We start from the raw sequence: 13,441 nt of genomic DNA, 5'->3' as shown, positions 1-13,441 counted from the left end.
AAAATATGTACATTTGTCCAAAACAACAGTGATTTAAAATGAATATAGATATGATCTGTCCACTGTGTTGGTGTAGTGTAGTCTTCTCCACTGGTCTACATTCAGAGGAAACAGAACTACTAAAAGTTCTGAAGTTGAAGAACTCTATCGAGTATCTGGATCTGGTTACTTAATCTAACACTGTTCCACTCTGACAGCACAGCCTGATTAATGAAGATCAGCAAAGTAAAAAGCTAATGAATAAATTATCTTTTGCTGGTTTGAGAAAAGGGCAAACTCGCCTGGGGGTGAAAGAGCATCGAGGAGCCCGTAAACATGTTATCTATCAACTTCATTGTCATTTACAACTGCTGAGATTTAATGGATCAGCAACATGCAGTACTGTAAACAAAAAGATCAAAACCTTTATAACTAAAAAATAAAATAAAATAATAATAATAATAATAAATAAATAAAACTGTTCAGTTCAGTATTGTTAAAGGGATCATATCATGCATGTGTCTTTTATCATTTAATTGTTTACCCTGATGTTCATTATCATATTAGTCTTCATTTAGTTATTCATGACCGTATTGCACCCTCTCTTTAAATCTTTGGATATTTTGTGCAATGAACACTATTTTTCTCAAAAGAAACATCTTGATACCTTATAACATTGAAATATAATTGATGAAACCGGCTGTGTCCAGTTGTGCTTACGGTGTCTGAAAGTGCCTCAACTATTTTTACGTACCCTGAAAATAAATCCAGCTCTGACCTGGTGGAGCTAGAACTTGCAAACCAATAAATGTTGAATGAATGAAGCAGAGATCTCCACGAGTGAACTCTCTAATCTCGATTCGAAGACAGTGTAACACTCTTCGAAATGGACAGATAAAAAAGGGTGAGATTGTGGTGCTCAGGTGCATGATGGGTATGAAGCTGAATGAACAGGTCCAGCTGGGAAAACGATTCTCATTGAGATGTACGAGCACGTAACCAAACCACATTTACACCGCCTGTTTCTCTGACGTCATAAACCGCTATTACTGCGGGAGTTGAACGGCAGCCAGAAGAGATGTGTAAATGATAAGTGCATTTCCACACACCTTCATCTTGTTCTCCTTTAGCTGGTTATTCGGTCAATGCATCATGAAAACAGACATCAACCGTTATCAGACGCTGAACGCAGTCGTCAGATGAACAACTGCAAGATCCGAAGAATTACGGTTGACTTCTGGGACTGCTACCTAGGGTTGGGATCCAAAAACCAATTTGTATTTACAAAAAAATCCAACAACCAAATGATTTTCATGACTTTTGGTTCCTTGAACAGTTCTCGAAGGGGCATTCTTCACTGATATCGAATCTTCAGCTCAAAACATGCAGTGCGACCAGTGTAGTCTGATTCCGATCACATGTGGTCAGGTGAGACACATCCCTGTTTACACCTGGTCGCTTAAATGCGTCTCCTGTGACCACTTGTGTTCGGATTTGGAGGGGAGGGTCTCTGTTTCATGACGACATAAATCAATCACTGTCAGTGTGGTACTGCATGATATTACAGCTCAACAAAGTCAGAAAAGACAAAGAAAGCGTGAAAAAAACGGTGCACTGTTTCTTCCAGATGCGATTTGAAATTGAATCTAAGCACAAACGCAACAGTTCACAGAATTATCCATTATTTTAGTGGATTACCTGTATTAAAGGAGCTTCAGGTGTTCGTGCTTGTCATCTATGTTGATATCAAACACATAATAAAAGATCTGTGAAGCTCTTGTGATTGTGTATGTATCCGCTTTTTTACATTTTCAGATCGGACGGTTATTTCCTCGTAACTGGCAAACTTTAAACTTTTGTTTTAGCGCAGCGGTTGATTGACAGGTGAGGGGTGGTGCTTCACTGCAGCCGGGACGCATACAGGACGGATCAGCGTTCACACCTCAAATGTGATTTGGTCACGTGCGTTTTTGACCACATTCGTATGCGTTTTTTGTGATCTGATCACAAAATGGTTTGGACACCGTTTAGACCTGTTTTTAGGGTCCACATGTGATCGGATCACATGAAACGCATCTTAATACCCAGTGGAAACGGGGTCTGATTGCAGTTTGCTGGATTTTGTTACTAAATTAAACATTAATCATCTTATTTTTATTTTTTTTCTTAATACAACTAATTTTCCATAATTTAATTTTGAATTTTGCAGTATACATACATAAATACAGTAGCACTATTTTATATAAAAATACAATGAATTCAGCTCAGTTCTACTGCATTACTTGCAAATGTAATGTGCAATAATATAATATTGCATTTGAATAATATTACATATTATAACGATACTCATGCTGTTTGTTCTTTTTAAGAACATTAAACATGTTTAATTAATATTGCTAATTGTACTCTTAACATTAAATATTGCCCTAATAATAATCATCATCATTATCATCAATATTATATTTTAAAAAGTGGGCTGGGTTCCACAAAAACAACACAGTGTGAATGCAAAATTGACTGAGAACCTGATATCTGAGGCCACTGAATGTAAAGAGAACTGGGTCCCTTTTCACTCGGTTCACTCTTTAAGTCCTTTTAAAGAGGACTGAAGTGTGAAAACACTCTTATGAACCATTTCTTTCAATTCTAAAGCATGAAACATACAGCGCTACCTCAAGAACAAATGACTCTTATCAGCTGTTTTTTGTTTTTGTTTGGATTTTCTCCCCAATTTGGAATTCAATTTCAATTTCAATTTCAATTTTCACTTTTATTGTCACACAACCATATACACAAGTGCAATAGTGTGTTAAATTCTTGGGTGCAGTTCCGAGCAATGCCCCATTCCCAATGCGCTCTAAGTCCTCATGGTGGTGTAGTGACTCGCCTCAATCCGGGTGTCGAAGGACGAATCTCAGTTGCCTCCGCGTCTGAGACCGTCAATCCACGCATCTTATCACGTGGCTTGTTGAGCGTGTTACCGCGGAGACGTAGCATGTGTGGAGGCTTCACGCTATTCTCCGCGGCATCCACGCACAACTCACCACGTGCCCCACCGAGAGCGAGAACCACATTATAGCGACCACGAGGAGGTTACCCCATGTGACTCTACCCTCCCTAGCAACCGGGCCAATTTGGTTGCTTAGGAGACCTGGCTGGAGTCACTCAGCACACCCTGTTTTTTTTTTGGTTTTTTTAGTGAATCAAAAACTGACTAAGCTACAAGTCGTTCTTTTCACTATGTCCGACTTGAAAATGAAGCAAATATTTGTTACTGTGTCATGCTTAGGAGTCTTGTGAGACTTCAAGTAGAGTTATTACTGGAGGGTTGCTGATAAAACAATGATACGCATTATGAGTATTGTTGTAATAAGTGGTATTTTATCAAATGAAATGATTTCATCATTTGTTAACAGGCTCCTGAAGACTGTAGATCCAATAAGAATTGCACTTCTTACTTCCAAATATTTATTCCACAAAAGTACTAAAAGAATCGTTAATGGAACCGTTAAGGAACCGGAATCTTAAAATAACCTCACACTTCCCATCTCTACTGTCTCCTTAATTCTGAGGAAGAATTCTGATCACTGTTTTTCATTGTATTGACAAGACAAGCTCTGACATTCTGCTAAACATCTTCCGTTATGTTCCACAGAAGAAAGAAAGTCATATGTGTTTGGAACAACATGAGGGTGAGTAAATGAACATCCTTTTTGGATGATCTCATTGTTTGTCTTTTCTTGATTCTAAATGACAGGAGTAGAATGATTTTAAATCTGACATTATGAGAGGCAGAAAGAGAGCAGCAGAACTCTGTATGATTCAGAGAGTGCAGCTTTCATTAGCTTTCACATTGAATGTTTAAAAATACATTTCATATCTGACCTTTCACCTGCTGAAAAATATATGTGAACACAACTGGAAGAGTGCTCAGGAGTTCACTCGTGTCCTCTGTACACATATAGACTCTCTCTCTCTCTCTCTCTCTCTCTCTCTCTCTCTCTCTCTCTCTCTCTCTCTCTCAATGCTAAAATGGGCTCTTGTCAGAGAACTACAGATAAAACTCGTAAAGATCTCAAGGACACCAATGGTGACTCCACAAACTTTTAAAGAAATTGTTTACCCAAAAATCTAAATTCTTTGAAATGAAAAGTAACTGAAAAAATGAAATGCTGCATGTTATTAGCTCATAACCTTTGCTCCAGTTTCCCGCACAAGTCCAAAAACATGCAGGTTAAGTGAACTGGAGACTCTAAATTGCCCGGTAGGTGTAAGTGAGAGTTCCCCAGCCACTGGGGGTTGCATCAGGAAGGGTATCCGGTGTAAAACCTGTGCCAAGTCAAATATGCGGATCACGGATGGTCCACTGTGACGACCCCAAATGGGAGTAGCCGAAAGAAGAAGAAGAAGAAGAAGATTAACTGATAATCTTTGTGCTTGTGTTCAATTTAGTTCCAGTCTTGGATGTTGATTTAACCTGAATTTGTCTATTTTACCAAAACCCAAACCAGTGAACATTAGATAATCCACATGAAGCACAATGTTACATATGGCCACCAGGAGATGGCGCCAAATACATGACACAGACTCAATGATGACTCAAATGACACAGAATGAAACTCATTCTGTGAAATCTCATTACTAAAAGCATGTCTGCATGCTATGAAAACCTTCAGTCATTGTTGTGTTTGCATGTGTAATTAGTTCTTATGTACAATTATTATGTTTTATTTGTTTGGAGAGGCTTTTGGACACTATGATAAATTATTTTTGTAATGCTATAACTTTTGATTGCTTTGTCGTATCAACACAAAAACATTCTCAGATACAGTTGACATGATTGGGAACAAAACAAAAGCAGTTTTTCGGAGCCACCTTATTTACACCCAGAGATATATAATGTCAAATTAGAAAAATAAGAAAAATAAAAAGTAAATGTTTGGCTTAATTAGTTTCTTAGGCTGAGAGTCTCAGAATTTATCATAATCTATATCATTAAAAAAGCAAAAATGAAAAGTTTTCTTTACAAAGATACCAAACACTTTTTTTTTTTTTTTTTTTTTTAATCATGTTATAATCCATTAATTTTGGTTGTGCCACGGACACAGGAGATATTTAAAAACACCCTGATTTATACATATTATCATATCACTACTTATACACAGTAGTGTTATATATACAGCTCTATTAAACTTGTCATATGCTACATTAGGTATGTGAGGAAATATAATACATTGTTGTTACAACTTTCAAATGTTTATATTTTGTATTTATTGTTTTTACATGTTTAGAGTAGGCCTACTGTTTGTAATTACAAAAATGTCATAATTTGTTTTATAGAAATCATGTTACATCTAACCACTGTAGTGAAGAAGATCTTAAAACTATAAAAATGAATAAATAAATACATACAATATTTTCATATGGGCAAATGTAAAATACACTTTTTTTGTATTTATTTTTTTAGATGAAATATTAATGTGTAAATCCAAAAAAATATATAAATAAATAAAATAATAATAATAAAAAATAAAAAAAAATGGCTAAAATATTTTTGCTTGTGTGTAAGAAAATATAACTGGTTTTGTCTGCCTTCAGAAATTCCAAGAGATGACTCATTTGAATCAATAAGCACCTGGTGAAAGGAGTTCCAACTCTGTCACACTGTTAGAATAATTCAGTCACATAAATTAGGTGTTAACTTGTTACTTTTTATAGATGTTATAGATAACCTTACTTTTGTTGATACCAGTAAATTTACATCTACATCCAACTCAAAATCAATGCTGTAATGTAGAATGAGCATTTCAGTGGGACAAAATATGCAATATTATTGGTCTTTTCACAAATTTTAATAATAACAATACCACTTTTATTACTAGTTTCTGTCTTAGCATTTTCATTTTATAGGCCCCAGATATAGCCCTCCATCTGCTTAAATTTAAGAAACACAAGGTTTGATCTCACATTCATGATGCATAAACCTGCTGAATTTATTAACAAAACTTTACAATTATGCAATGCATCAAAGTTGCATTGAGCAAATTAAGCAAATAATACAAATATTCATTTTTATGGGGGTTTTTTCTTTTCTTTGTTTTTTTTTTTTTTTTGGTAACACAAAGTCTCCACTTTTAAATTATGTCGGGGGGACTGGTGTAAGTGAATGTAGTAGGGTGGCGTTCATCAAAAAAAGGTTGAGAACCACTGATCTCAACAAAGAGTGGAATAAACATAAACTATTTCAATATTTATTGTGTTTTCATAAATTGCAACAATTTCACAGTTTTGCCATCATTTCCAGCACACCATACAATTTTGCCCCTAATAATAGTTTGTTCAAAATTTTGTGTACTTGTTAACCAAGTGGACAAAAGTGTCAGTGAAGAGTATGCTTGAGATGAAATTTGAGACAAAACAAAGAAAAATCAAGGGAAATATCACTTTTAATTGGCCATCATTTCCAATCAAGCTGTAATTTTGCCTCCAAAATGCGACAAATATGATTTAATTGTGTGTATTTAGAATACATAAAGTGTTAGCTATGAAATTAGACTTAGCAAGACTAAACAGTCGGTCCTTTTATTTAAAAAAAAAAACATTAAAAAATGTCATTTCCATCAGCGTCATTTCCAGCACTGAATTCTATTAAACACAATACAGAATTTGAGATGTGCTGGAAATGACACTGTGGTGGGAATTTTCATGACATAAATGGCATAAATCTCCTCTGATGCATGTACATGTTAGCAAACAAATTAAATCAACTAGTGAGAATGTGAAAATGTTTGACAGAATTGTACTTTCTGGAAATCCACAGGGCTAAAAGTGGCCGAAATTGAAGAAACACCCTAATAATTATTCCTAGAACTGGATTAAACAGCATGGGCTATATGCGCTGTATTTGACAAAGTGGGGAAAAATGCTCATCCCAGTGTTTTGGGAATTACTGAATGTCATAGAAGTTTCCCTGAATCCTTATAAGTTATGCCTGCTATCTCTCTTCTTGGCTGCCCGGGCCAATACACCAAATGGCCACTACAAGAGTCCAAATCTGTCTAAAGATTTTAATCTACTTGAGACTGACCGCTCACTTATTGGATGCAAAAGCTCATCAAACAAACACGAATACCAGCTGGACAGGGACGAGCAAAACCATGCAGGAATTTTATAATCACACACATACACACTTCCTCTTTATGTTGTCCATATGGCATATACTGTATAATGAATTTGCTTTCATTTGTTTGCTTTCAGACTGCTTGCAGAATGTACACATTTACTGTGCAGATTACAGTTTAAACAAATATCTTCTAATATCTTTCAGTACTTTTATGGTAAAGCATGTTACTGACTGAATAAATAAACACACAAATTACTGCTGAAATACATTAGAGATGCAGTTTTAATCATCTTTTCTTCACTATTCCATCAACCCAGAATCTTAAAGCCAAAACACACTTTTTTAGTTAATCAGAGCAGATGCTGTTTGACTTGTTCTGAATGGCTGTATTTGTCTTTTCTCTTCTTTATGTTTTTACAGTCTCAATCAAGACACTTTGCTCAATTTAAGTGCTGAATATCTTACCAGACTCTGGAGTCTGGAGAATTTGTTTACAAATATGTTGGTGAACAATCATTGCAGATATTAAATTAAAGCAATAAGGGGTTGTTCTTAGGCACAAAGCAAAGTGGAGTGCCTAAAATGGCAATTACAGCAATATGAAGAAGTTTATGAGATTTGCATTTCCTGAAGAAAATTGATTGAAATGCAAGAATGATTTTAAACTTTTAGGTTAGTTTAATATATTAAAGTTTGGTTCATCCTGTGTGTTTGGATAGTTTTAGATTGAATTTACTAAATGTATACAAAAATATAGTACAACATTTTTAGATGCACTAAAATGACTGACTGGTCATTTTAAAATGACTGACTGGTCTGACTGGTCTTCCGTCGGGAAGAACACCACTTAGCGAACAGACGCCACTTCAAGGCAAAGCTGTTGCGAGGAGCTTGAGATCCGAGAACCATGTCTGGGTGGGCCAGTAGGGTGCTACTAGGATGACTTGCTCCCCCTCCTCCCTGCACAGGGTCTGTGCAAGTAGGCTCACTGGGGGAAATGCATATTGCGTAGTCCAGGGGGCCAGCTGTGTGCCAACGCATCTATACCAAGAGGTGCCTCAGTCAAGGCGTACCAAAGCGGGCATTAGGAGGATTCCTGGGAAGCAAACAGGTCTACCTGTGCTCGACCGAATCGACTCCAAATCAGCTGGACCACCTGAGGGTGGAGTCTCCACTCTCCCCTGAGGGTAACCTGATGTGACAGCGCGTCCGCTGTGGTGTTGAGGTCGCCCGGGATGTGAGTGGCTCGTAGCGACTTGAGGTGCTGCTGACTCCAGAGGAGGAGACGGCGGGCGAGTTGTGACATGCAATGGGAGCGTAGACCACCTTGGTGGTTGATGTAAGCTACCGTCGCTGTGTTGTCCATCCGGACCAACATGTGCTTGCCCTGGATCAACGGCCAAATCTTCCGCAAGGCGAGCAGTACTGCCAACAAATCTAGGCAACTGATGTACCAATGCAGCTGCGGGCCAGTCCAAGAGCCGGCGGCTGTATGCCCATTGCATACGGTGCCCCAGCCTGTCTTGGAGGTGTCTGTTGTAACCACGACGTGCCTGGAGACCTGCTCTAGGGGAACCCCTTCCTGTTGAAATGCCAGGTCGGTCCAAGGGCTGAAGAGGCAGTGACAGACCGGCGTGATGGCCATGCGATGTGTCCTGCGGTGCCATGCCCATCTCAGGACTCGAGTCCGAAGCCAGTGCTGAGGCGATCTCAACCCGAGCGTTGTGGATGCCGCTGAGGATGCCATATGCCCCAGGAGCCTCTAAAAGTGATTCAGTGGAACTGCTGTCCTCTGCCTGAATGCCTTCAGACAGTTCAGCACCGACTGTGCATGCTCGTTCGTGAGGCACACTGTCATCGAGACTGAGTCCAACTCCAGACTGAGAAAAGAGATGCTCTGAACCGGGGAGAGCTTGCTCTTTTCTCAGTTGACCCGAAGCCTCAGTCGGCTGAGGTGCTGGAGCACGAGGTCCCTGTGTGCGCATCGCAACTCTCAAGAGTGAGCTAAGATCAGCCAGTCATTGAGAAAGTTGATTGCGGATGCCCACTTCCCTTAGCGGGGCAAGGGCTGCCTCCGCGACCTTCATGAAGGCGTGAGGGGACAAGGACAGGCCGAAGGGGAGGACCTTGTACTGGTACGCCTGGCCCTCGAAGGCAAAGCGCAGGAAGGGTCTGTGTCGAGGTAGGACCGAGACGTGGAAGTATGCGTCCTTCAGGTCTACCACCGCGAACCAATCTAGATGTCGGATGCTCACTAGAATGCATTTTTGCGTCAGCACCTTGAACAGGAGTCTGTGCAAGGCCTGGTTCAGTACTCGCAGGTCCAAGATTGGTCGCAACCCACCACCTTTCTTTGGTACGATGAAGTAAGGGCTGTAGAACCCTTTCCTCATCTCGGCTGGAGGGACAGGCTCTATCACGCCCTTGCTCAGGAGGGTCGAGATCTCCGTACGCAAGGTAGCAGCGTTCTCATCCTTCACTGAGGTGGACGTACCGGCAGGTGGGGTCTCGTGGCAGGGCGGAGCTCGAGGTGCCACGTCGAGGGGACTCGGCGGGTGGGGCCTCGCGACAGGGTGGAGCTCGAGGTGCCACGCCGAGAGGACTCGAGCCCAATGGCCGTGCTGAGTCGAGGGACATCGAAGCACTTACCTGGCTCCTGCCGCCCACCATGAGATTGGCCGAGGAGGGGGAAGAGGAGTCTCGTCCCTGGGGTCCATCAGCACTAAACCCGTGTGGGGGTATTCGTGCCACAGCTGGGCGCTCAGGGGCAGGGGGTCCGCTGCTGGAGCGCCAACCCTGCCAAAAAGGAACGGTGGACGGTGGTCATGACGACAGCCGTGCACACCGGACATGTGACCCAGGAAACAAGGAAACTGCTCTTTTGCTGAACCTTTGGGTACCACAACCTCTGAGGCATGCGGCGAAAAAAGAAACAAAAGATTCTCCTCCAGGGGATGGAGTGGTCTGTGCACCAGTTCCAGAGAGATGGGTCTCCTTGCCCCTGGGTCGCCCATCTCAGGGGTGCTTCGAAGCCTTCCTCGGGTTCTTGGCAGCCGGCCATGAGACGGGGGGTGTCTGCTTCCTGCAATGGGCTGCACACCGGGCCGGGCCATGGGGGCGGGCTGCGGCGGAGCCGGAGATGTTGCTGCAGGAGACGCCCTTGGCGATGAGCAGACGGGGTGTGGGATCTTGAGCTGCACCGGGGCAGGATGTGGCTTATAGCCTCCATCTGCTTCTTCACCATCGAGAACTGCTGGTCAAAGTCATCGACGGTGTTGCCAAACAGGCCAACCTGGGAGATGGGGGCGTCAAGGAACCATGCCTTGTTGGCCTCTCGCATCTCTAACAAGTTGAGCCAGAGGTGGCACTCCTGGACCACGAGAGTGGACATCGCCTGCCCGAGAGACCGTGCTGTGTCCTTCGTCACCTGGAGAGTGAGGTCGGTCGCCGAGCGCAGTTCCTGCATCAATCCCGGGTCTGAACTACCCTCATGCAGTTCTTTTAGCGCCTTGGCTTGGTGTACTTGCAGGAGAGCCATGGCGTGCAGGGCGGAGGTGGCTTGTCCAGCGGCACCGTAGGTCAAACCTGCAGGCCTTGGACGGGAGCTCCGGGCGCTCTGCGGACACAAGTGCACCGTGAATGCTTTTTCCACCTGGGGGATCACCGAATACCCCCTGGCCGCTCCACCATCGAGGGTAGCGAGAGCGGGGGAGCTGAAAGATTGGGACCAGGCAGTAAAAGGTGCCTCCCACGACCTTGTCAGCTCCTCATGCACTTCCATGAAGAAAGGAACGGGGCGGGGCACGGCTGTGAGTGGCGCCCCGAGCCCAGGAACCAATCGTCGAGCCGCGAGGGTTCAAGGGAGAGCTGAGGGTTCCATTCCCAGACTGGGTGACCATTCCCGAAGGAGGAAGCCCAACCGAAGCCTCAGCGTCAAACCGGACGAGCCCGCTCTCCGATGCTGTGCTCGATAACTCATCATCTTCTGGGGCGCCAAACGAGATGTCGAACCTTACCCTAAGGTAAAAGCAGATATGACATTTTTGGCTACTTGGGGCTTACAGCAGTTATCAGAGCATAAAAGAGACGTTTGTATTTAATGACTTACAGAAATCATCATCCACTTTGTGCTTCTTTTGAAAATCTTTCAAACTGTGGTATTAGGGCAACAAAATTGTACAGTAACATTCCTGAGAATGAGAGCTTTCATTTGATATATGACTTGTCTCTGAAATAAATGCTAAACACACAAAGGCCACATAAAGTTCATAACACTTCTGAATTAACCTACGGCATAGCCTGATACACAAATATCTCCAAAATGTACTGTTTTGCCTATGCAGACCACAACAGCTGTGGTTGGTCCACTTTGTAACTAGAGACACTCAAAAGGGGTTTGGATTCCCGAAACCATAGTTCCAATGTACATCTGCAAACAGCATCACAAAGTTGTGCGGTCATTAACGTCAGCTCTATATTGCTGTCATGATACACACAGACACAAATGACAGGTTGAACCCAGATGCAGGAGCTTTAGTGGAAATAGTGCATAAACAAGTCAACAGGAATGCGAGGAATAGAGAACTTAGCTTGGCAATGAGTTAGTATTCACAGGAAGAATACAGGCGGATAGCCACTCCAGGAAGACGAAGGACGATGATGACACTTGGGAATATTGTGGACGCGGGATTCATGGGTGAGGGTGTAGTGTCACTGGGGAAGTCTAGAAGAGCAGGTGAGCCTATGAGTTCCTTGCGGAGACTAGACGTGGATGGAGTGGCGGGGTGAGGATTTATAGAGGTGATGATTGAGTGCAGGTTGGGCTCAGGTGTGAGTGATTAGTGCTTCAGGGAGAGAGAGCAGAGCATGGAGTGAGAGAGGGAGTCCGGTGTGGATGTGACAGAACCCCCCCCCCTTCCAAAGGCGAATCTTGGCACCCAAAGATGGATGAGGAGGGCAGGAAGGAACACATGATAGGGAAGGATCCAGGAGGCTATTATGAGGCCAAGGAGGAATTGGCGGATGATCCGGTGGCCAGGGAGGAGTCTGTGGATGATCAGGAGGCCAGGGCGATGACCGTATGGTAGGGACTGGGTCAGGAGGCCTGGGAGGCGATTGCAGGGCAGGGACTGGGTCAGGAGGCCTGGGAGGTGGACACAGGGCAGAGACTGGGTCAGGAGGCCTGGGAGGCGGCCACAGGGCAGGGACTGGGTCAGGAGGCCTGGGAGGGCAGGGACAGGGGCTGGGTCAGGAGGTCTGGGAGGTGGCCACAGTGCAGGGATTGGGTCAGGAGGCCTGGGAGGCAGTCACAGAGCAGAGACAGAATCAGGAGGCCTAGGAGGTGGCCACAGAGCAGAGACAGGGTCCGGAGGCTTGGGAGGTGATTCGGTCACAGGAGGTGGAGACTTAGGAGGCGGGGCCATAGGCGGGTGCGGAAGTGGAGCAACTGGAGTAGGTGTTGGAAGGTTAGGAGGTGGAGACCGTGGTGAAGCAGGCTGTACTGTTCCCGGTCAAAAGTGACCGCCATAGGAAATGAATGGGAAACACTAAAAATCACAGATTTTGTTTCATTATTTATTATATAAAATCTAAAAAACAGCCACAATGCAGAAAAAAAAAACACAGACATGAAGGGGTGAGTCTACCAAACATCAAGAGTGCAAAACACAAACACACAAACATACACACATACACACACACACACACACACACACACACACACACACACAACTAAACTGATCAGACTATAAAATAGAACCATTTTTTTTTTGTTTTGACAAAAAAATACAAAATACATAAATCAGCCACAATGCAGAACACACACAAACCAAAATGACCTCACCGTTTGTGAGTGACAAATGCATTTAAATGCAGGAGTGAATCCACTAAATTTTCAGAGTCACTCCCGAAATTGCATTAACTGACACATTGTTAACCATAATAATGTTTTTCCGTCTTGCCTTTTTTGACCAAATTAATATTAGCGATCAAAGCAAAATCTGAATAATGTGGTACAATGATTGACACATTGGATGGTTCGGGAGGTTAGTGTCCACAGTGTAATGACTCTTACCTGGCTGAGCTGACCCATGGGTGACCCTGAGACATTCACAGTGTGACATCTGAAGTTCAGGAGGGTTTTCTGCTCTGTACCGGTAACACTATCACCCTCGTTGTGTCCAGCATCTGCCACAGGGGGCGCTAGAGGCTCACGTTGCATTACAGTACACAATAAACCAGTTACACCGGCCCGTCTGATTATAAATGCCTCCAGAGCGATGTTAAGAGAGACCTGCAGTGACAGAGAGAGAGATGGATGTGATTTTGACGTACTTTTCT

At 43.1% G+C, this 13,441-nt stretch overlaps 1 protein-coding gene across 1 annotated transcript in view; it reads right to left on the bottom strand.

The window, feature by feature from the left end:
* The window catches only part of LOC127411916 (adhesion G protein-coupled receptor A1-like), a 234,922-nt gene that overhangs the window by 124,337 nt on the left and 97,144 nt on the right, over window positions 1–13,441 (bottom strand). Inside the window, exon 12 of the mRNA XM_051647819.1 lies at window positions 13,176–13,394. Within this exon, the coding sequence (XP_051503779.1) occupies window positions 13,176–13,394 (219 nt within the window). The remainder of the gene's footprint in view (window positions 1–13,175; window positions 13,395–13,441) is intronic.

The sequence above is a fragment of the Myxocyprinus asiaticus genome, chromosome 21, assembly GCF_019703515.2.
Source record: "Myxocyprinus asiaticus isolate MX2 ecotype Aquarium Trade chromosome 21, UBuf_Myxa_2, whole genome shotgun sequence".
Lineage (NCBI taxonomy): Eukaryota > Metazoa > Chordata > Actinopteri > Cypriniformes > Catostomidae > Myxocyprinus > Myxocyprinus asiaticus.
This window is presented reverse-complemented; position numbering and strand designations above follow the sequence as displayed.